We start from the raw sequence: 25,264 nt of genomic DNA, 5'->3' as shown, positions 1-25,264 counted from the left end.
CCAGTTTTTGAGTATGGTGAGAGCACAAACTCTGGCTTCTGTATCAAACTCAGCATATAAACATGTTATTCCTTAAGTATAATCTTGTTGGGACTGGGGAACTTTGACCATAAAATTTGCTACCCACAGTGGTGTTAGGAAGAGGATATAAACTGTTTTCACTGTACCAAAGAACTGATTTATCCTTCTCTCTCTGTTTCCTCTCTGGCTGGTTCTCCTTTTCATATTTTGCTCACTCTTTCTCTGACTTCCACCTCTTCCTTTTGAAATCCTGCAGGTTGTCCGGCCATATCAGACCATGTCCAACCCCATGAGCAAGCTCACTGTTCTCAACAGCATGCATTCCCACTTCATCCTGGCTGACAACGGGACCACCGGGAAATATGGAGCTGAGGTCAAGCTGCGGAGACAACTGGAAAAGCACATTTCTCTCCAGAAGATAAACACAAGTAAGTAGGCTGCTCTTCCCACTGCTGGGCCTCATGGGAAGCCTGTGGAAAGTAACTACAAGTGTACCATGTGGCAATATTATAAGAACTCGAGCAAGTGTCAAACAGGGACCATTATGTGTCTGCAGGGCTAGTGGTTAGAACCCGAGGAAGTCATCCGGGGGCAGGGGACTGGACGTGAAAGACGAGGGATTACATGATTAGTGGATTAGCGCTCATTTGTCAGACATGAGAAACTCAACCCCATCTAGGGTGTATGCATGCAGACACATTTTTCTTTCCAGACTTTTCCTACATCCTTTACACAGTACTCTAGGAGGAAAGGCACCCTGGAGAAATTGGTTCTATTTGTTTTTTTGTTGTTGTTGGCCAGAAATTACAAATATATATCATATATATATATGATATATATCTTAGTGTGTATATAGATATGTATATCTATATAGTGTGTATATAGACACTATATATACACTATATACACACTATATATATCATAGTATAGATCTGCCTATGCTTAGGAATTTCAAGACAACTGGCATTCTCCAAACAAAAGTACTCTGTGTACCCATTTTCATAAACTTTAGTTCTGTGTCTTAATTCTGTGTATTTATTCATTGTCTTTAAATATATATGTTTAGATTTATGTGCATGTTTATGCATACTACATAATCCGTATCTATGGTGGGTTTACTGAAATTACCTCTTAAGTACTCGTGTGTTCTATGCTGTATTTAGTGTGCCCACAATTAACTGTGAAAAGGTAACACTGTGAAAACAGCAGTGCTCCCCAAATCACTAAGTAGCTTGCGTGTAAATGTAGCAGAGGTAGGAAAGTCATCTACCATGTCTCCTCACAATATTTTAGTTTGTTTCCACAAAGCAAACGTTGAGGAGGATTCGTGGCAAGCTCAGACTTTAGGGGTAATTGTTTGTCTCATCAGGGCAACTTGGATCGAATTGATCAACTTTCAGAGCCTGCAGTTCTAAATAACAAACGATTCTCTTTGGCTGGATAAGTTTCCAGACTCTCAGTGTGCTGTGATTCAGCCTGTCTGAATGGTTACCCCCTGGTCTTTTCTCTGTATCTGTCTGGGGCGGGGGGTTTCCTTGCCAGAACCACGTTCCTTCCAGAACTGGAATGTTCGCCCTGTCAGATCACACCTTCTCTCTCTCACACTTGTTGCTGTCCCAACGCTTAGGAGCTACTCCTGTTTTGTCTTTTCCACAGGGGTGTCTAGAATAGTACCTTTTGGCCTAGGCCTGAAGTCCAACTTGTATTAGGAAACTGTCTTCTATCCTAGAATCCCCAGCTGTCTTTGGAAAGAGAAAACAGGATTATCCCAAGCTAGACGTCTTTTGGCGGGGGGGGGGGGGGGGGGGGGGGGGGGGGGGGTAGAAAGGACTAGAAAATCGATCTAGAAATCAGCAGAGATCAAGTGTAACAAAGCACTCTAACCAATGGGTAGTAGGTTTTGTAATACTAAAATTGAATTGTATTACAGTAGTGGATAGAAAGGTCAAATGTTATGAGTGATATCTCCTTAGATTTTGACTTCTTATACACCGTCAGATTAAGAATGAGAACCTCAGTGGGAATGACCTGAAAGACACAGGATGGGAGCAGGATAGACAAAGAGCAAATTCAGAGTCAGATTCAGGGATCCGATGAGGCAAAACCTGTCCAGACCAGGAAACCTGTCATGGGGTCGGGCACCGGTGGCAGCTGGGCCGGTTAGTCAGTGATGAGGAGGAGAACTAGGTACATGGTGGTGTAAGTTATACACCCAGCTCGGGGGTGCTGGGGGGCGGGGGCAAACCTGCCAAGTTCTGTCTGCCAAGCTCCATGCCTTACAGGCTGCCTAAGGATAGGGTGCTGTTTTCCTAACTGGTCATCTTAGAGGGAACATCTTTTTGTAATTTATCTTTTTGTGGGGTTACCTTTCTCGTAAAGCTCCCAGAAGTGCTCTCCGTGTGAATGGCCTACGGGGGGACCCAGAGAGGCTCCCTTACAGTGACTTGGCCACAATGAGGCGCAAAGCCCAGAAACATGGCGTCAAAGAGCAGGCCAAGGCGGGTCAGGATGTCAGGGATGCTGGAAGAGCCGGGACCCCCTGCACACGCCTCACGCCATTCAGAGAGATTGTGGACCCTCACTAGCTTACCAAGGCAGGTAGCAGCACACAGAAACATTGACAAGTGGGGACCCAGTCAAGGGTCTAGGGCAAAAAGTAGGGGAGAAGCATGCACCAGGTGCAAAGCTGAGGCACAAGGTCAGAGAAGCAGGCCAGAGACTCTCAAACTGCTCCAAGTCCACAAGTAGGATTAGGTCTGAGGTAAGGGGTGAACCCCCCAAGTGGGTTGGGTGAAGGGAGCTGGAATGAGGGTTGGGGGCAGGGGAGCCACATGGTCATTGGATGTATTGTAATTTATAAACATAACTTTCCTCCCTGCTTTGAGATACTTACTTGAGGATTTGCAGAAACCCATAGGTTCCCATTGAATAAAAATAATTACATGGGAGGCGGAGGTTAAAGACACCCAGAGGAGGTCTCTGAGGTCACAGGAGGTAGAAAGGCTCAGGGTCGCAGTTTGCCCACAAACTGTAGTGAGAAACACCGGGAGTTAGCTTTCACACCAGTTCTGTCCCTGAGCTGAATCTGAGAGGGTCATCACCTTGTCCCAGGTGCCTGGGGCTGTCTCTGATTTGTCACTAAAAGTCCCATGCTGAATGCCCTCCGCGTGTTTCTCATTAAAGTGCCTTTCCTCCTCATCACTTGGGGGTGACCTGCCTACCACAGTAGCCTTTCAACAAGTCTGTTTCTGACTTAAGTGACATAATCTTCTGAAGGATATTTTCCTTAAATATTAAGTGAGTCTTGCTCGGGAGAACTTTCAACCCTTTCTCATCTAAATGACAATCATTGATGATAATGTGTCACAAATACCAGTCTCTTCCATTTGTCTCTGCACCCTGGCCTCCATTATCTCTTCTCTTCCCTGCCCCCAACTCATTCCTGGTGTCAGCTGTCCCTTCTCAAGTATTGTCACTGGTTCCTGAGGGTCTTTGTTTTTAAAGGAGAACCCTTTTGGACATGAGCAGTGACCTGCTTTGGAACACTTTTCCACCGGCCACTTGCTAAACTTCAAATTTCATGTGCACAGCCTTTTAGGATATAGATAGTTCTTGAACTCCCATTACAGACCAGTCATGGCTGAGGTCTGGAAAAGCAGCTGTCGACAGTTCATTGACTTTAACTGCAGAGGGGTTGAGTAATAGGTTAAATAAGGAAACAAATAAATACGTGATGTCTGGTAGTAAAAAGAACTGTTAAGAAAAAGAGAGCAGAGGAAGGTATAGGACCAGACCTGCATGGGTGGGTTTGCATGCACACGCGCCTGTGCATTGAGAAGCTGCTGTGAGGAGGTGACATGGAAGCAGAGACCTGAATGAAGTCAGGGAGCCCACTGCGGGGAGACGATTCTGGAAGGGAGCGAAAGTAGGGACGAAAGCCCTGGGTGTTCGAGAAAGAGCAAGGCATTTGTAGAGAGCTGGGTTTTATTCTAACAGAATTGTGATCTGGCACATTACAGGATCTCCTTTCCAGTTTAGAACCTCACTCTGCTGCTGTGTGCAGAGACCAGACTGAGGTGGGAGCAAGCTGTCCAGCAGGGAGATGTTTTGGGAGGAATAATGCAGGTGGGAATGAGCACGCTTTGAAATAGAATGGCAGCAAGAGGGGAAGTAAAATGTGGTCGGATTCAAATATATGCATAGATATCTTCTTAACTGGGCTTTTTAAAAAATGTAAAATATATATAAGATAAAATTTACCATTTGCACCATTTTTAAGTATACAGTTCAGTGACATTAAGTACATATGCATTGTTGTGTGACCGTCACCACCGTCCATCCCCAGAACATTTTCATCATTCCACACTTAAATTCTGTGCCCATTAACACTAACTCCCCTTTCCTCCCTCCCTTCAGCCTCTGGTAACCACTACTCTGCTTTGTATCTTTGTGAATCCGCCTCTTCTAGATGCCTCATATGAAGCATACATCCTAAGATATATCATGCAGGTAGAACTAGGGAGGACTTGCTAATGAATTGGGCATCCATGGTAAGGAGTAGACACACCAAGTAAAAGCTGCGAGGCCATTCTTAACAACACTGGTAGATTCTTAAAAAGGGGCAGGGGGAGCTAGGGAGAGCTCCAAACAAGTAAGCTTTTGCAGGGAAAAAAAGGCGGGGGGAATCTCTGGGGGAATCAGGACAAAGGTGATGAGATTCAGTGCACAAATAAAGAGCTCGGCTTTCGGACATGGCCACCTTCTCCCTGCATAGCAGGAGGGAAGACAGAGCATATGGGCACATACATGGGTAGGATGGAGCATTTTCTTCTGGGCTGATCAGGTGCTTTTCTGTAGATAGTTTCTTTATAAAGAAAAGAATAGAGGAGGTCATCAGCAAACATCAGTGTGGAAGGAGAGGAGGGAGAGGAGAATAGGGAGCGCAAGGCACTACAATTAATGTAGAGACAGGGAGAATGTCGGGACCAGGGAAATGTAGCTTGACCCCACAGCATCCTGGCCCCATCGGGTATTTTGGTTGTGAATTTTGAGAGCCATGGATCTCTCGGGTTGTGTGTTTTCTTTGCAGCCGTGTTCAACTCGAGCAATAGAACAGACATAGAATTGGGTTGAGCACCTGCTGGGATTGTGTCTGGCAAGTAGGAGGGAGAGAGAGGCAAGGGAGTGAGGCTGTTTGACTCTGCAATCCTATATGCCTATATCCCAGAAGTCACTGGTTCTGTGTCTGTGGACGAAAGCAACGGTGTAGTTGACATTCATAAGAACATAAAGTCATTCATCTCAAAGATCAGACTGCAGTGCTGAGAAGTGATTAAGGGCATTATCAAAGGTGACCCACACCTTTCATTAATATTGCCAAGCACCATATGCTAAGTTTGAACTATTTAAATTTAAAAAAGGTAGATAATAAAAAATTCCTCATATTAAAATATTTTATTGCTATTCACATATTCTTGTAAATTGAGGCAACTTAACCCATTGCTGGGAACACAGTAGCTGCTCAGGAAATATGTATTAGCTGAAAGGCTACCAAGGGGCTGCTCTAGAAAGTAGCACAAAAGTAGCCTCATGGGACTTTAAAACCCTAAGCATATCTTGTGCATCTATTTTTATTGTTAAAACATTTCACATACAAAAAAGTTGGAGATTATAATAACCCACCATGACTGTCACCCAACCTCCACATTTACCAGCCCATGGCCAAGCTTAGAATCTCCCTATACGTACCTACCTACATCCTCCTCTGGATAATTTTGAAGGAAATCCAGACAGCATATCATTTCATCCATAAACATTCTAGTATCAAAGCATTTCTCTTAGACTCAGTTTCTGGATCTGTGAACCCTGGTTAAAGGAGTTGACATAGGAGTCAGCATATGAAAGGATTCTAGCATGTGGCTGTCCAGAAACACCGGTTCCCTTCCTGCCTTCTTGGTGGTACAGTGGTCCCCCACCGCCAGGAAACCATGTTCTGTGTTGGTATAGCCTGGATGCCATGGGTTCCAACCTGAGACCAGACCCTCTCATTTGAAACCTACAAGAGTCAAGAGAATTCATCACAATGTGTGTGTGTGTGTGTGTGTGTGTGTGTGTGTGTGTGTGTGTGTGTATTTTCTCTTCTCTTCTCTTCTCTTCTTTTGTTTTGTTTTGTTTTTTAACCACAAATCAGACCTGGCTCTCCTTGTTAAGGAGGAACCATATATGTCTATAGTTAATGGAAAGATCCAAAGAGAAAAAAATGAGGGTTCAAAATTATGTTCTGGACCATATCATCAAGTCTCTGTTAACATGATTTGTTGAAGAGTAATTGATTTAAAATCTTAACCATTACAGCAATAACCAGAAAACCCTTTTGTCTTTTTCTATATTGTAGAAAGTGTATTCTACACTGTAGTTGTTCCTTCTGCCCAAATAAACAGAGCGTGATGGAGAAAATGTAACCTTTCTTTAGAGATTCAAGCCATCCAGTGTCTTAGAGCAGTCATGGTGACAGGGCCATTGACTACATATTTGGTAGCAGTGTCAGATTTCGGGCTAAACGTGAATCAGCCCAGAATATATCTTACACTTTAAATTTTCTTCTCGTAAGTTATCATTTTATTCAAAAAGGGGATTGAAGGAAGACAAGAGAAATCTAGTTATCTTTGGGCTCTATTTGATTAAAATGTTACTCTTGTTATTTGTATTTTGTTTTAGGTTTGCCCAAATGCAAAATTTTATTCAGATTGCATATCTAATTATATTGTGAACATCAACTTAAGCTATAGGAAATTTCATCATGAGGCTAGAAATTTCTAACTTTGTCATGTCCATGCTCTAAAGTGAAATCTATGTCAGACTAAATCCAGTCTAAGGGATTATGTCCCCGTGACAGTCATCATAGATACGTTTACTTTGTGATATTAATTAATGGGGGTGTCTGGGTGGGTTTAGGTTTCCATAACCAACACTTTTGCTACTGTCGGGTTTGGTTGAGAGAGAATTTGTTTCTCCGCATTTTCTCTGCCCCAGAGTACTGACTGACATTTGAGCATAGCCTCGTCTGATGAGGACACCAGGAGTACTTTCTCTAAAGCAGCAGCTTAAAATGGGCTTGGTATTTCTGAGTAAACAAGTGGCAGAAACGATGGCAGAATTCATAAAGCATAATCACATTCGGTATTAGAAGATATTGCTATTTAGAATTCTGTAGGAAAAATACGTTTTCTTATGCAGTCCCTAAGCCAACATACCTATTTATATATGACTATATGCTTACTCACCCAAACTAACAAAAATAATAAGAAGAATAATGTCTTCCAACAGTACAGAACATCATCCCTAATAAATTATGCCTTATTGAGGAAACAAATATATCCCCTTTCTGCCGAGTTATAGACTCCATGAGCCACAGAAACTTCTAATGCCCAGAGTGAGTCAATACTGGTAAAGTCCTATTGGCTCCAGAGGATTTTATTTTAAAAAGCTCATCTCTATGACATGGCACACATCAATTTAAAGCAGTTTGTTCCCATGAAATTTCCATAATCAGAAATAAGTAATCATGACTGCATCATTGATATCCTCCTTCCTTTACCACCATTTGGGTGATAATTCTTAAACATGGCTGTCATGGCTTACAACTGGGGTGACCCGGCCTCCCCTAGGAGGCATTTAAAAATATCAGGGGGCCTCCAGGTTGACACGATTTCTGGTGCTCCCGAATGACATGAGAGAAGAGGCAGGGATGTTAATATTCTGCCTTGGGCAGAACAGTTTCATGTGAAGACCTGCGTGCCCCAAAGGCCAATCACGTCCCTTAGGAAACACTACTGCAAATGTGTTTCCATGAGTTTTCTTTTTGTTTGTTTGGTTGTTTTTGTTATTTTTGCTGTTTTCCAAATCTTTCCAATAGCCCACACCTGACGTGTCAAGGCCACACCATGATGCTCTATTCTAGTCTAAAGACACACAGACAAGGCAGCAATCGTGAGCTAGCAATGAGGTCTATAATCTTTAACCACCGGTGAGGACAGGGGTTTCCGAAACCAACAGCATCCGCTGGATGTCCGCCCTGACATGCCCTTCTGATCCTAATGTCCTTGCCATTGGGAAGTTCTTCCTTCTGTCTGACTTCGTTGGCTCTGAACCCCTTCTCTCCGGGGTGAGGACCAAAGTCATTGTCTAAGCCCGAACTCCAGGCATACTCAAAAACTATAAATGGACTTGAGTTGACCTTTCTGCCCTAATGGCTATTAGGAAGCTGTTACTCATTTGAAGGGACACACTGACTTGCTTAACCGGCAGAACCAAGACTCAGCAGCACCCACTCTGAGTACCACGGCTTTATGTTTCAGGCTCAGTGACTCCAGAAATGTGCTTCTTGCCAGGAGCTCTCCTGTCAGAGTCCCTGAGACTCAGAGAAAGCCCACAGCCCACGGTTATTAGCTGGTGTAGGGGCAGACACAGAGATGGGGCTGCTTTACCCAGAGGCTCCTGGAAAAGCCTACTCAGTAGAATGCATTGCAACGGGGAATGCATTCATTAATCAAGGTTCTAGTAGAATAAGGAGTTTTAAAATTGAATACAAAGAGAACTCTAATTTTTAATCTATAAATTACTGGGGGGAAGTAAGGGGGCAGGGCAGTAATATAAATCTTGAGGGAATGAATAAATCAATGGTATAAAACTCTATGAAGCAGAGCTTTTTAAAAATTCACATTTCATTTCTGGTGTATATTTCTCACTTCCCTGGACTATAGACTCCTTATATGTATTATTTTTTTATTGTTAAATTATGAAACCACATTACCCAGGAGATTTAACATAGATTGTCAAAAGAGTACTATTGACTTCCTCAATTGATTACCAACCTTTCGGACACCCAAACTAACGATGTTAGGCATAGCAAATGCTCAATAAAGAGTTGCGGTTGGGCATAAAAGAAATTTTAGTGATTTGGTTCAGTCCTGTTATTATAAGAAATGGGTGGATATACAACTTCAAAACAATTCCAAAAAATATTTTAGTAATGGCAGCATCATTGAAGTAAGCATATAGTTTTCCAGGAGGCTCTTTTAAAGGATTGTAGACATTTATATATAAATAAATAGTATATCCTAAATACGACACATATTACTTATTTTATTCTTATTATGATTGTTAAGTCAGTCTCATTTCTTTGTCTTTCTACCAATTACAGAGAGGTTAAGCCTGAAGTGGTTAACAATAGCACAGAGAGGGAGACGGGCATATAGACAAGGAAAGCTGTAATGTACGAGTGGCATAAAAGGGGTTGTTTCTGTTTTGTTTTGTTTTGTTTTGTTTTGAGAGTTTTCCATTTTGGAGTAGGTTAGCTATCCATACAGTAAGAGGTTAGAGTTGGTAGACCATCAGGTCCCTTGCCCACAGCCGGCATTGCAGACCTCGCATGACTTTTCCCACTGAGCCTTGATTCAGCTCAGAACCATTTTGCATTCATTAAGACACAGGTTCTGCTGCTGTAATAAGGACTCAAAACACTGGATGCCTAAAAGAGATGGGATTTTTTCCCTTATTTTCATGTTATTCTGAATAGGAGTCCAGATTTAATGTAGTAGCCTCATGGAGTTGAGAACTCAGATTCCTTTTCTTTTCTCCTCCAGTCTGTCTTCATGGTCCATGGGAGCTCCCCATCTCTTCTATTTCAAGCCAGAAAGAATAAGGAAAAGGAGCAAGGGAACATCACACCCTTTCCCTTTAAAGTCACCATGAGGAAGTCATACAAACCATTTTGGTTTCCATCCCATGTGGCACTATTTGGTCCCACGTTCACACCTAGCTAAAAGGGTGTCTGAAAATGTAGCCTTTCTCCTAGTCAAATACATCTCGAGCTAAAGTCCCATCACTTTGAAGGAAGGGAAAAGTAGATACCGGGGTATAGCCAGTAATTTTTGCCATCTCTTTTCAGATTAGCATTCCAGATTGTTGTTAAGAAATGGCTGGAGTTGTCACATAAGATAAACGTTATCTGCCACTCACAGAGGAGATATGCCTGTTACAGTTCCAATATGTTCACTGGGGAGCCTTGTCCATAAACAGTTCCTGTAGCACAGGCTTCCTACCCCGCCCTTTCTCTCTCTACCTGTGAGTCTCTCCGTGATCAGTAGTTGCAGAGTCTTGCCCTGGATCTGGAAATTGCAATTTCTGCTTGCAGCTGGATGGAGACAAGATTGTCTAAAATTGTATAGCTTATCTTGGACCATTCTGGTTTCATTAACTTCTTAAGTTAACTATTTCAAGTAGAGCCCCTACGCCTCAGAGTAACTGCAGACGCTGTGCTATGCATAATGCATGTATAACCCATAATGGGTCCTTAATGGAGGCACAAATTTTGTTACACATCATTTAGTAACATTTGAAATCCCAAAGTATTAAAAATAAATCAGAAAGATTCCATGTTTCCATGACGCTGTACTCTTGATACAAATGTTTCAAAGATAAATCCCAGAAAATAATTCTCATGTGACTGACACTTGGCTGTCACCTTGGTGATAGGGAGGAGAGTGGAGATTGGTCAGCCCCTCAAAGCCATAGGTTCCAATAGGACTTCAGCCCTGTTGAGAGAAGAGGACAAAGGAGCTATCTTAGGGAATAAGAATACCCCCTCTGCGCCGTCCAATCTGTTGCAGAAACATTTGAGGAGACCTGATGAGCAGATGGGTTTCTCAGGGACTGAAAACCTTCTTATGCCAATTATCCAATATGATCTTCCTACGTTTTAATAACCCCTAAGTGATAACTAATAATATGGCAAGATACATCTGAAGGTCCCTTAAAATGTTTTGAATGTCAATAAATACAGAATTGAAACTATTTGGTGATGCTGACAATTACAACAAGATTAATTCATGAAGCTTCTTATAATAAATAGTGAATTGGGTAACCTTGTTTTAGAGACCAAGATACGCATGTCCTTGTTCATCCAACCATAGTTAGTTTTTCTTTCGATTTTAGCTTGTGTTATTCAATAAAACCCTAGAGGTAGAGCTGTAGACAGTTGGAATTTCCCTTCTAGCTTCCTAACTGAATAGAGGTGGGAGGATCTAATGCCTTACAGATTGGATGAAAGGCAGGCAGGTGTTTTGAAAACAAACCTCACCTTTCCTCTTCAGATACTCCATATGTGGAACTGTTAACTTTCCTTGGTTTCTGCCTACCCTGGTATCTTTTCACTTCTTCTTTTAGTACTACCAAACTCAGAGCTGTCGTGACTCATCCATTCACACGAGCTAAGCTGCTGTAGAAAACAAATTCAGTGCTTAGAAGGGCTGTTAGAAAATACTAGTTCAAAAAAAAAATGGCAAAGGAAAGCAAATAGTTGCAACCATGACACAGGGCTAATTTCCATAATACACAAAGGACACCCACAAATCCAAAAGAAAAATTCTATAAAAATGGGCAAAATATATCAACAGGAGGATCACGGGGAAGAACGGACAGATTTCCTCACTCGAAATTAAATGAGAATTAAGACAGTGAAATGTATTCAACCTATTGGTTGGCAGAAAACAAAGTTTACAATTATCTACTGTCAAGAAGTGTATATAGAAATAGGCATTATTTGTGTGTGCCAATGTGGGGAATCTTATTTGGAAGATCATTTGGCTACCTCTATTAAATTTTAAATGTGCATACCCCTTAGCCATATATTTTTACTTCTACAAATTTATTCTATTCATATTTCTTATAGTATTTTTGACCCAAAGATTCATGAGTAAGTGACTAATTAAATTTTATGTAAACATATAGCGAAATACTTTGAAGTTATGAATAATGCACGAACTCTGTTTGGATTCGTGTGGAAAGATATCCAAGGGTATTTTTTTCCTAAGTTAAAAAACCTGTTGTGAAACAGTACAATTGTGTGTTTATGATTACATGTATGTTTATAAAATTTTTTTAAATATATGTGCATACTTATAATGTATCTGAAAGGGCACAGGTGAATAATTATCAATCATAGCTTCTTGGGGCTCCTGGGTGGCTCAGTGGGTTAAAGCCTCGGCTCAGGTCATGATCTCAGGGTACTGGGATTGAGCCCCACATCAGGCTACCTGCTCAGCAGGGAGCCTGCTTCCCCCTCTCTCTCTGCCTGCCTCTCTGCCTACTTGTGATCTCAGTCTGTCAAATAAATTAAAAAAATCTTTAAAAAAAAAATCATAGCTTCTAGGGAGTGAAACCTAAGGTGGTGGAGGTAAGATGAGAACTGATGTGTTCCTTGTATACCTTTTAAGTACTTCTCAGTGTTTTTATAATGAGCAAATACAGCTTCTGTAGTGCAAGGAAGGAAAGAAGGAAAGGAAGGGAATAGGGAGAGGGAGGGAGGGAGGGAAGGAAGGAAACAAGGAAGGAGGGAGGAAGAAAAGGAGAGGTTGAGGGAAAGAAGGAAGGAAGGGAGGAAGGAAGGAAAGGACAGGGGGAGAGAAGGAAGGAGGAAGACAACCTTTGGAAGTAGTCTGCCTATCCATGTAATGTATGAGCTCAGAACCTTCCTCCCTCAAGTGTATATATATCATTCTTGACCTCTGGGTAAGGAGCCAACCTCTGCTCCCCATGTTTTCTCTTGCTTACTCAACCTGCCGGCGATCCCGGGCTTCATCCAAGAGCATAGAGTCAAGTCAGGAAACCTAAGAGAAGAGGCTGGTTAAGGACACATCATACAAAATAATATGTCCAATCATATATAAAGGATGTGTATAAAAATTATGTGACTGGGTTGCCTGTGTGGCTCATGTTTGTTAAGCATCTGTCTTCAGCTCAGGTCATGATCTTGGGGTCCTGGCATCCAGCCTGCTACTGGGCTCTCTGCTCAGCAGGGAGCCTGCTTCTCCCTCTTCCTCTGCCCCTCCCCCTGCTTGTGCATTCTCTCTCTCTCGTTCTCTCTCAAATAGACAATTTGTTTTTTAATTATGAGACCAATGTAACAGATTTGATGCCTACATTTGACAGTAGCTGAAATCAGAAGCAAAATTATCTTCCCTATTGGGACTTAGTGAATGATAAAACAACCTAAATTTATTCCCAGGCCTCAGCCATAGCCAGACATCCTAGTATAATGGGGCTCCTGAAAATGTCCTACTTTTATATCCCTACTGTGAGTCTAGTTCAGCAGAGCTGGAATTGTTCATTTTCCCTTCATTATGCTCCTGGCCACCCCAAAGTTCCGCTCCCCTCTCCCAGGGTCCTCCTCCCTGAGATGGAGCTGGGTCACCCCGTAGCTCATTCCATAGCTATTTCATGTTAGAGATGGTGGCGCTCATGTTAGAGAAGAGTGGCTCCCGCTATATTCTTTATTTCACCATCCCTTTAAGATGCTTCCTATGGAGCCAAAACATGGACTTAAAGTTCTTCAGCTCTTCAAAATGTAGCAAAATGGGAACTTCAGATGTCTGTCATTTACAATAAATAGCGATCGCTCTGTTAGATTTCCCTTCGACGGTGCTCCTGTGGCTCTACCAGTATTGGCTTGTGCGCCTGTGCCTGTGACATACAGAGCACCGCGGGACTCGCAAGACAAATAAGGCATAGTTGTGCACTTGGAGAATTCAGGTTTTACAAACCGGTGAACAATAACTAGTGTTCAGTGCTATTCTAAGCACTTTGCAAGACATCATGATTTACCCCTAACGACAACCCTAGGAAGTGAGTACCATTGATTATCCCCACTGACCAAAAAGAAAACTGAGGTCAAGCGACCGCCCTGACGTCACACTAGTCATAAGAGGCAGAGCCAAGAAGTCTGCCTGCGTCGGAGCCGCCACCACCGGGCTGTTTCCGCTCGGGACACAAAGAGCTGCATTATCGTGAGCAGCAAGTGTTACGTGCCCTTTAAGGACATGAACTACGACAGGAGTTCAGAGGAAGAGTATTTCTTGGTGGAATGCTCAAGGGCCTATGCGGCAGAGGTATTTTCAGTAAGATTTTGAGGGGTGGGATGTGAGTGATGGTTTGCAAGCCATGTGGGTGAGAGCTTTGGACATCCAGAAACGGAGTGCCTGGTCTGTGGTGGAACTGAAATTGTTCTGCTCTCATTAACTTGTTTAGCCTATCGGGTTGCATTATTTTAGCTGCAAATCTAAACAAGGTCTGTTTAGACTTTGTTCAAATAGCCTAGTGGTTAGTTTTTTAAGGAAGACAAATAACAAGATCATAAGGAAAAGATACATATGTTTTGTTGTTTTCTTTCTTTTTTTTTTTAATTTTTTTCCTTTTTTATTTATTTGATAGAGAGAGAAATCACAAGTAGGTAGAGAAGCAGGCAGAGAGAGAGACAGGGAAGCAGGCTCCCCACTGAGCAGAGAGCCCAATGCGGGGCTCGATCCCAGGACCCTGAGACCATGACCTGAGGCAAAGGCAGAGGATTAACCCACTGAGCCACCCAGGCGCCCCTCATTGTTTTCTTTTTCTAGATACTCCTTACCATGCAGGTATAAAGATAACTATAGAATAATATATGATACCTGGGATATAATTACATATATAGAGATGTACAGATGGGGCAGGTACAAAGCTGCTCATTTCATGGGTTCTATATAACCATATATGTACACTATTATCATATATATACACTATTATCATATATACTATATATACAACTGTATATACGCTTTTATTTATATATATTTATACAGATATTTATATGTGTGTGTGTGTGTGTGTGTGTGTGTGTGTGTGTGTATTTCATGTAGTTCATCACCTTCATTTTCCAGGTAGGAAAGCCCCCTTGGAAACCGTCACACATCCTGCCCCTTTTCCTTCCGTGCATTAGCTGGCACAGATCTCAGCTCAAAACACCACACTTCAAGTCTGCTGCTCAGCATAGTCAATGTGTTCGTTTGGGAGGTACTTTTCTTACTCTATTTAGCACAACACCAGGGAACCCAGATTAGGAAAGGTTCTCCTTGCATCCCAGCAAGGAGTGAAAGCAGGGTCCTTAGGGCATCAGCCTCATTGGAAGCAAAATCCTTGGCCCTTTAATGTCCCCATTTTCCTCCTTGAGACCACTTTTTCCATCATGCCCAGAAGGGTAATCAAGGAAATAACAAGATAGTTGGAGTCACAGTCAGCCGATGCCAGATGGCTGGACATTTCCGTTCTCAATTACGCAACAAATCTTCAACGAATCTGGTTGATCTTCACTAAAATGTCATTTTAACTTTTGTTAGTTAGAGTTTGGTATCTGGAAGGAAAGAAGGAACAAAGTGAAAATACCACGGTGCTGTTCACTCTGCGGGAAAGACAGAGCTCAGCCAGTTGTGTGCTTGGTTCTGTAACCAAATGCTTGTGCTAAATTTCCAGGAGGGCTTGTGCTGTTGTCTGTTTACAGCTTTGCTCAGAGTGCCTAGCCAGCAGTCTAATTGTTGTGCACAGTGGTAGAGCAGCCTGGGGAGGCGTATGCTCCCAAGTTGAATCTGTGTTCTCAGGAACATGCTAATTGGTAACTTTCTGGAAAATACACAGTAGTTACTCTTGGCTTATTATTTTATAAACTCTCAAGAATCCAGAGGAACCGATCCTTACATTGTGTGCTTCTTTGTGTTTTGCCCACTGGATACATTCTCACAAAAAGGCAGCTCAGCCAGGTTGTGGACAATGAGGAATCACCAAGTAATATTCCATAAAAGTGGGTAAGACCCTACTGTGTCTCTCACCGACCACCTACCTTCTGCCCAGCCACCGCCCCCAGTGAGGCTGCTCTAGAAGTCTGGCTTGATCCTAGGAAGCTGGGGCCAGAAGACATAACTTGAGGATGTGGGGGCTTCCATAAATGTCATTTCCAGGGAAGAAACAGAGGGGCAGAAACAGATGTTCATGGGATTGTCCTCTGAGGCCTAGATTTGAAATGAAATACTGAATCATCTTAACCCGAGCTAGCTTCTTCAGTCAATTAACAACTCCAGAGGCAGGATATTACAATTAAATTTACCTCCCAGTTTGGGATAATACAGCCAAATTAGTAAGGAAACCTATTATAATGAAATGGCTTTGGTGACTTTTTCTGTAGATAGATACATACATGCATACATAGAAGGAAGGAAGGAAGCAGCAGATACACGATATGGATAGATAATGTATATATGGCTGTATCTATCTAATTAGTCATTTTCTTGGTGATAAGAGAAAGAAAAGAGTGACAAATGGAATTTTTTCAGTAAATAATATGCATGTTGAGTGATATATCAGCATTCGTTTCAATTTATCTTTAAAAGGAAAAGAAGTTAAGTCCATTAGCCAATGGGGGGGAAATATTCCTTTTAGGTCAAAAGTAAGCCAGTCACCTGGAAACAGGACACATGGCTCCAAAAAAAACAGACAAGTGTCTTTAAAAGGAGAGAGGGGACAATCCGGTTTTTGCTCAATCTTGGAAAACACAGAGCCAAATTCCTAATTGTGATTAGAATCACTATAACAACGGCCAGAGCCATTTCTTGAGGATTTACCAAGGGCTAAGCATCCTTAGGAGTACTGGACACACGTGCCTCCTTTAACCCTTTGACCACCAGAGCAGTCACCTAGGCTAAAGCAGAATCACAAGGGATGCTTCCTCCAGCTTAGGGGACGCTGGTTTGAAGGACCCAACAGGTAGAGTGATGAGACGTGGTAGAGCCGGTGCAGACGGCTGGTGATGCGTTGTGAAAGTCTGAATGTGCGACTTAGATTTCCATTGCGTGCACACGTTTATAAATTGGGTGAGTCTGTCTTCTTTAATAAAATGTATATTCAACCACTGGGTTGTAGAAATTTCAAAGATTTTATTTTTTGACAGGATGCCTGCCGTTTTTCTCTCTTGACTCCCGCTTGTTTTATTCATTTTGGGGTAGTTGCCAATTAGACCCAATTGGTAAGTATAATTAATGGACAACCTGAATCTTCTCTTAAACCCCAACCAAGAAAATTAACCATAAAAACCATTCGTTTCCTTTAGATATTCCTAACACTATCTCTCCCTATGACTGTTGTTTATCTCTTTCTTAGACTTTTAGCCACATTGGAGATTAGTTACTCCCTATTATTTATCATCCTAAAATCCCACGTAAGACAGGGAGGAGGGAGATAAGCATTTCTTGCAGCCCCAGTATGTGCCGGGCACCATGCTGGGCATTCATACATACTATCTCTCTTAATACTCACAGCAACCTTTCAAGGTAGGGATTATTATCTTCCTTTTTTATAGTTAATGAAACAGCATTTCAGAGTAACCAAGCCCTTGTTCTAAATCCAGTTAGTGGCATAGAGTGGCGCAAACCAGGCTCATGTGATTCCAGAACCCTTGCTCCTTTTACCCTACATAAGGAAGCATTATTTCACTCAAAAAGACACTCCCCTAAAATCATGTTACCTTGGAGGGTTTGGAGGTTATTATTTCATTCAGCAACTATTGGAACATAAACTCCATGTCTCACATGGGTAGAACATTGGTTCAGTTGGAATTCATCAGCAGCAGAACTTTGGGCAGAAGACAGTGGTTAGTGGCAAGATGGCGGAGGAATCCACAGGAGCAACAAAGAATGAGGAGGAAGTAAGGCGGGGTGATGGCATGGAGGGTGGGGTGAAGAGAAACAGAGAAGCTCCTGATCGTGTACCCATGGCTACAGTCTTTCTTCATGTGACTCGTGGACTTCCCTTTGTCATCCTATGCCTGAGAATATATGAAGGAGGCTGGGAAGGCAAAGGGACGTTCAATTGTCATCACCGGCATCTTTGTTGGTCATTGCACCATCTTCAAATGCATTGGGGTAACCATGACATGAGAATTTCCATCATTGAGCCCATAACTGTTCCATGAGATCAGTAAGAGTTCTGTGGGTTAAGGGTCATAGCAGAACTTCATCCAGGGAGATCTGGAATTAAGAAATAATGAATTTATATTCCCCCAGAATGACAGCCCTGGGTTCAAACCACATGACTTGAAAAAGATGTTATTAAACTTCCTCTGGGTGAGTTACATGTATTTCAGGGACATTTCATTGCCTTCTGTGGATGCTCTAACCTGTTCAGCCCAATCATTTGGACTTTCTACTACCTGTAGACTCAACCAGTCAAGTAAAAGACCATCCAAAATAGGAATATCAAATTCATAATCACTTAACTTTGGACTCCGGTGACCTGCCATTTTTCAGTCGCTCTCAGCTGAACATGTTGTTTGAAGTTCTCTCTGTCTTTTAAAGAATTTTCCCTCTAAAAGAATAGGTTGTGTGATGAAGACAATGCCACGTAAACATCTGCCCTCTCTTCATCTTTTGAAATGGCCTGATAGAAGTTGGCTGTCACTGGAATATTTGTCATGGTACTAAAATGTCCCTCTGTCAGTCAAGACAATAATGGAGTCAAAAGAAGGATGTTGGGGATGTAGAATTAACATTAGCAAAACCTGATTCTAGGTAGCTGCCTGTCTTGTTTATCTGACTCATTTTCCAGGTCAAGCGAGGAGCCTTTTCCCTTTTAGGAAAGCACTCCTTCATGCATTAGAATGACTTGTTCAGGGCCTGGGGCAGTCCCTGTAAACAATGAGTCCAGCTGGGGAACTATCACCATTCCATAAGATCTCCTAGCTTCTTTTAGTTCAGGGAAGGAGGCTGAGATCTCTTTTCAGATTAGAAAGATTTGCCTTGCAAATATTTGGCATTTTGGTCTAATGTCAGCACAATCTGCTGTTGTCGGTCAGATCTAATTGACCTTCTTAACCCAACCCCTTCTGGTTTCACTGCTAAAGGAAAGTCTTTCCGTTTCTTTTCATCTGTTGTGTTTCTAGTTTCTCCTCCATCATGCATTTTGGATCTTCTGTCGCACCCATCCAAAGCTACTTGCAGTTTCCCATAAATGACATAATGACATACCTCGTCGGATGTGTTTTCCGCCTGTTTTGACATTTGCTGAAATTCCAGCCTCTTCCAACTCTAGTTATTGATAGAAACCTACATTCCAAGCCTCAGCTTGAAAATCTTCCCTTTGGTGAAATGTTATCATAAGACACACACACACACACACACACACTGATTCTTGTAGACTCCATTACTCACCCCATAATCCCCGTTTCCACACTGTGCGAGCCTCCGAATAAGAGGCCCTATCTCTTCCGACCCAGGGCTTCTGTGCCTTTGCCTGCCTGCCTAGCCCTCTGTCACCTGCAGATTGCGAGCTCCTCATGAGCAGAGCCTGAGTCCTCCTCATCTTTGTCACCCGGCAACCCTAGCACCTGGTATGGTCAGGTCAGTGCGAAATAAATGTTTATTGTAAACATCAATCCATGTTTTTCTGGCCTTATTTTTAGCTCTGATTTCCAACCTGACATAAACATGTAATAGAGGAGCTTGGATGTGGAAAGCTACAAGGGAGGACACCTAATAAAGCAGTAACACAGACAGACTCAGGGAAGAGAAACGAATAGGGACATGTACCGGCAAAGACCGTCGTGAACACCTCAGACTGTCGTGAGCATGAATGCTTGTATTCTGGAAGTCTGACTGTGTTCCTTGTTGACTTGTGATTCTTGTTAAATTGTGGCCATCATATGAACTTAGAGAGTCGAAGGATATGTATTTTTTGTAGCAGCCAACGCCGTGGTGGCTTCTTCATTTCCGTTGACACAGAAAAAGAAATAAGTATTGATTTCCCCCCACTTATTTAAGGTGATAATTGCCCGTGGCTGCTTTTCAGTCTAGATTAGGATCCACCATTCACTGGAAATGCGTGGCTAACTTTAGAAAGTTAGGCAAACGTGAAGTAAACGCCAGAACTTGTGCTGACTGAGTACTTTTCTGCCATAATCAATGATTTGACGGTGGGATGTATTTAGAGAGGATAAGGTATCTCATTCTCTAGGAGTCTAAAAAAAAAAAAAAAAAGAGCTGAGATTTTAATTTGCTTGTAAGGCCAGGGAATTTATCATGGGACCCCTACAGCCTCTTCCCAGAATTTAAAATAATCTGCCTCTCCCTTCGAATATCAGTTGGATCATTTCAAAATCATTGAAACTGATGGCTGTGAAAGTGAAGTCAATTTCAGATAGGCTTGAAAAGTGACCAGAAATAGGGCTCCCAAGGTGTCAGGAACAAAATGGCCAGAGGTTATAAGAGAATACACATCTTTTCATCTCAGACCCTCTGCAAAAGAGATTAACCCCTAAGGGGGCGTGGGGGGAGAGGAAAATAGAGATTTTCTGCCCGAATACCAGCCAAATAGGCAAACAGTTGATTTCTTTTTTTTTCCTTTTCTTTTCTGGCATCCAGAGCTGAAACAAACAAGCAGCTCCTCCCCTCAGTGAACAGGTTGTCCCTGTTCTGTGAGGACGCCAGATTTCAAAAGCTGCATGGAGTTCCACATGGCACGGTGCTGCGGGGAAACACTGAGGTCCTGAGTCTCAGGCAGAGGAACCAACAGCCCGGGTTGGCTAATGAGGCTTGGCGTCTTGGCATCTTGGGGTCCACACGGGGTTCTGTGGGCAATTCCTGCTGGAGTGAGGGAGGATGAAAAACAAAACAAAACAAAACAAAACAAAACAGGTGCACCTTTGTGCAACCAGGGGAGTGAGGATCCAAGAGTCAGCTTTTCTGGTCATCAGACAAATCTGAGCTGAACCTCTCCTCATTAGCCGCATTGCTTCCACCCAAGAGGGAGAACCCAGGAAGTGAGGATGACTCAGATGCATATTAGGAAATCACGGAGGAGATTCTGAAAAGGACGATTAAGCATGGCGTGCCACATCAGGCGTTGGAGGAGAGGGAGAGAGTTCTCACCCTTGTATTTCCGTCTCTAGATTTGGTTTTCATGGTGGGCACCAAGCAAGATTTGTTCTGTCCACTTATTTCTTTCTGTTATTCAAGTAATAAGAACGGTTGCAGTGAGTATGAATTAATTATGCTTCATAAACTTAGATATGTAGGAAATGTCACATAATAAAAATTTTCCTTAATTCAAATAAGTCCAAGCCCTCTTTCCATCTGGTTTTAGTGAATTCGATCTCAGTCTTTATTAGTTCTCTCTCTCCTTCCCCACCCCGCCCGCATTCCCCTCCCACTTCTCTCCTTTTCCCCCACTCATTTCCTGTCTTATCCCTCTCTCCCCTCCTGCCTGCTCTCTCTCGGGCTTATAGTGTACCTGGGAAATCGGGAAGGGGCCTCTTACTTTCCCTCAGCCAAGGTTGCCATTGCTACCGTAACCACCTAGACCTCTCTGTTCCCTTCCAGGCCAGGCAGAAGGAAGCCTCTGGAGCTCCAGTGCTGAGAAGAGCCCCAGGGTGCATTTCATGGCAGTCCCCCTCAGGTCTCATGTCCATGATCATTGTACCCTCCTGGAACTTGCATTTGGGTGGAGGGAAACAGGAAATAAACAAGTGAAACATGTAATATATTGCATAGTGGTAAGTGTTAGGGAAAGAAGTAAGGCAGAGAAGCCAAAAAAGGGAGTGCAGGGAGGGAGCTGCGATCTTACAGAGTGGTGGAGGAGGCCTCACTGGAATGAAGACCTTAGGAAGGGAGGGAGCGAGTTATGGGACATCTTGGGGAAGATCATTTCCAGCACAGCAAAGAAAAGGCCCTAAGGCGGGAATGTGGGCAACATGATTAGAGAACATCAGGAGGCCTGGATGTCCATGTGGATGGAACAGGGAGGAGAGGAGCAGGAAAGGACTCTGGGGAAGGAACAAGGGGCAGATCCAGGGAAGAGGGTAACAACTTTGACTTCTATGTTCACCCTGTACGGAATAGTAACTTGTAGAGTTTTGAGCAAAGGAATACGTGTTCTTGTATGTTTCATCAGCGTTGCCTTACCTACTGAGTTGAGTAGGCTACACAGGGAGCGAGTGTGAAAGCAGAACCACAGTCGAGAGACCATGGCAGTAACCCAGGCAGGAGCTGGAGGTGCTTAGACGAGGGGTGGCAGCAGACGAGGAGGTGCATTCAGGCTGTAATTCAAAGACGAAAGAGCAGACAAGATTTACCATTAAATTAGCTACAAGTTGTGAAAGGGAAAAGGTGAGTCCAGTTATGGGGGGGACTGCCCAGCAAGAAGAATGTGTTGCCATTTATTCGGATGGAGAAGACGGTGGGGATGGCAATGGCAGGCATGAGATATCAGAAGCTCACATTCGGGCATGTCTGATATAAGGCATCTCACAGTCCATGCGGTGATGACCACAGGAGCACGGTTGTGCAAGACTGAAGTTCAGTGGTGATATTCTGTCTGGAGATGTAAATATGGAAGTTGTCCGTGTGTAGCCAGGATATGAAACCGTGGGGGGGGGGGGGGGGGGGGGATCATCCAGGGAGTGTGCGAGGAGAGGAGAGAAGAGGACAGCAGAGGACCAAGAATGATTCCTAAGACAGTCTGTCTTACCAGAGGTCAGGGAGATGACAAGGGACCCGCAAAGATGAAGGAGACGCTAGCAGAGTAAGGAGAGGGAGCTGTCTGGAAAGTAAGAGTAAAGTACATATTTCCTCTTTACAAGTAACGAACATATTTCCAAGAGGAAGGAATGACCAACTGGCTCAAGTCAGAAAAGACCTAGGAACTGACCATTGGGGGAGATTGTGAATCCCTTCTTCCTGCCCCATCTGCTCCCACTTGTCCCCATCAGAGACACTTGCCTTCTCCTCTTTCTCTTCACGACATTAGTGAGCTTGGGTTCTTAACAAAAGCCATGTGGTGAGTTCATCCTCGGTCCAGCAATGCCAACTTTCCCTGAGGAAAGACAGCTCAGTGGGCCCTTTTGGAAATAAGGAGAAAGAGAAACAAATGGAAAACAAAATATGAATATAATCGTTTTTCATCGAAATAGTTTTTCATCAATCATGTATATACTCAGTCTTGGCAGATGAACAGATGTTGCCTCATAGGAATCATTTTTATCACATTAGTTAGACCTAAGGGTTGGCAGACTAGAACCCATGGGCTATGCAAATCCAGTGTGCCATCTGTCTTTGTAAATAAAGCTTTATTGGAACATGGCCACATCCATGCTCATTCTTTCACGTACCGCCTCTGGCTGCCTTCATGCTACAGTGGCAGAGTTGAGGACTTAAACAGAGGCTGTCTGGCCTGCAAAGCTGAAAATACTTACTATCGGGCCTTTTTCAGGCAAAGTTCGCTGACCCTAGTTTGGACTTTAAAATAGACTACTGGAAACATAACATGCATGTTTCAGTCCTACTCCATGGGCTTTCATCTTAAGTGACCGCAAGAGACACATCTTAGATTTCACTTCTTTTCCGAGATGGGAGTCTCCTCTTCTCAGAGCTTCATGCTGGGCAGTGGTTCTCAACGTGTAGTCTGTGGACCCGCAGCAACAGGAACTTGGGAGCTTGTTAGAAATGCGCATCCTCAAGTCACATTTTAGACCTCCTTGGATGCTTTGGGTGATTCTGAACACGCTAATCTCAAAAGTCGTGTGCTAGAGCAGATACGGACCAGAAAAGCAGATACGGACCAGAAAAGCTAAGGACTTGAAGTGGTCATTTTCTTTTTTTCAAAGTAAATAGATTTATTCCAGAATGTTACCACTGTAAGAAACAAAAATGGGATATTATATGTTGATATCAATTACATATTGTTTTAAATTATTCAACGACTTTTTCTAGTTAGCAGTGTATATTGGAGCTTTCTAGGTACTAATTTTCAATGCACAAACTAGTTCTTTGTACATTAGCATTAGGGTTTTAAGAACAGTCCTTAGAGGGCCACTTTCTTATCCAAAACATTAGGGTCATGCCCTTTCTAGGATGATGGTATTAGCACTTATTATTGCGATCAGACAGTGGTGGCAGAGTAGGAACAGGCCAAGTGACTGTTTTCACACAGACAGGACAGAGTAGGATAAGGAGTGAGTGCCCCTGGGCCATGACTGTCTGCTGATTCCTCATCCTGGCACTCCAATGTGTTTAAGTAATAGAATGTAATGAGGCATTTATTTATGAGAAAAAAGTAGAAGGGATTTGTTTTCAGCACCATCAAGGATATGCTAGAATGAGAAAAACTTTAAATCGATATTTTTCCCCCTCCAGGATTTATGCAGGTGCTGCTGGATTGTAGATGCTGTTTTCCTTTGCTTAATGATCTAATCCTTCCCTGGGGCTTCTTCCCTCCGAGAACCTGACAGGAAGGAGAATCTGTGACTGGGAACAGCTATGGTTTAGAAGGAACTGAAAACCTGATTCCAGGGAATCAGAGAGGGACAGCAGTAAGCCTTGGCCTTATTAAGCCCGGAAGCGATGTAGCAAAGGAACAGCGAGCAGACTCGGGCCCCTTTCTGAATATTGGAGGGTGGCATCCATGTTTAGAATCTTCCAGAAACGAGTCTGATATGCTAAGACATGAGAGACGTAGAGTGATTCTATGTACTCGTTTGTCCCGGACAAGATAGTTCTGGCTTAGACCTGTCATCCTGGAAAAACTATTCATGATGGATGACCCCTTCCCTTGCAAATGTGTCCTGGCCTTTGAGAGCTACATCATATGGTCACCCCTGTGAGAGACAACCCAGAAGAGTACAGTGTCCAGACTCCGCATTTCCTAACAGGCCCCGGTTTGAAATCCAGTTCAGATAGGCAGTTTATGCTGTAGGCCTCAGTTTATTTAACTATAAAATGGGGATAATAATATCTCCATCATAGGGTTGTTGAGCAGACTGAGTAAGCCAGTGTAACCCGCCTGGCTGCGGGCCATAGCCGGTAGGTGTTCAGCAACCACTCCTTCCCCTAAGAGAAAAAGAAATTGCCTTTAGCCATTTGGCTGAGCAGACTCTACTACATGAGATCATTCACAGTGACCCAGAAATTCATAAGCGACCTTGTTTGGGCTCCATTTACAACAGGGTTGTTTGGTTATGGGTTTTTTTGTTTTTTTGTTTTGTTTTGTTTTGTTTTTGTTTTTGTTTTTTAGCATTTTGTAACTGTTGTTTCCTTTTGAGGAGCTATAGAAACATTAAAAAAAATTGTCTTTCAGAGAAGGTCATATTTGCACTTGAAAAATAATTTCACATTCACAGGTCTGAACCAGAGGCTTGAGTTTGTTAGATGCTGTGCTACGAAGTGAAGGCCAGAAAGAGAAAGGACGGTATTGTAGCTCACGATGTTAGAGCTCAGGAAAGCCCAATAAATTATACTTCACCCTCGATGGGACAAGACTGAAACTGAGAGTTGGACCCCAGAGTCAGGCAGATGGAGATCAAAATATCATTTTTATTAATGGTGAAGTTTTTGGAAATAAT

General features: G+C 42.9%; 1 protein-coding gene across 6 annotated transcripts in view; it reads left to right on the top strand.

The window, feature by feature from the left end:
- LOC111153534 (transient receptor potential cation channel subfamily M member 3) overlaps positions 1 to 25,264 on the top strand; it is a 486,919-nt gene that overhangs the window by 270,926 nt on the left and 190,729 nt on the right. For 4 of the 6 annotated variants that reach the window (XM_022512597.1, XM_022512596.1, XM_022512594.1 and 1 more), the window contains exon 6: positions 278 to 449. In XM_022512597.1, coding sequence (XP_022368305.1) covers positions 278 to 449 — 172 coding nt within the window. Of the gene's footprint in view, positions 1 to 277; positions 450 to 16,828; positions 16,904 to 25,264 lie in introns of all 6 variants that reach the window. The other 2 variants (XM_022512595.1, XM_022512593.1) reach the window with 1 other exon arrangement.

This window comes from Enhydra lutris, unplaced genomic scaffold (assembly GCF_002288905.1).
Source record: "Enhydra lutris kenyoni isolate GAN:26980312 unplaced genomic scaffold, ASM228890v2 scaffoldscaffold33, whole genome shotgun sequence".
NCBI classification, from domain to species: Eukaryota; Metazoa; Chordata; class Mammalia; order Carnivora; family Mustelidae; genus Enhydra; species Enhydra lutris.
Note: the sequence above shows the minus strand (reverse complement) of the source record. Positions and strands in the feature narration are given on the sequence as shown.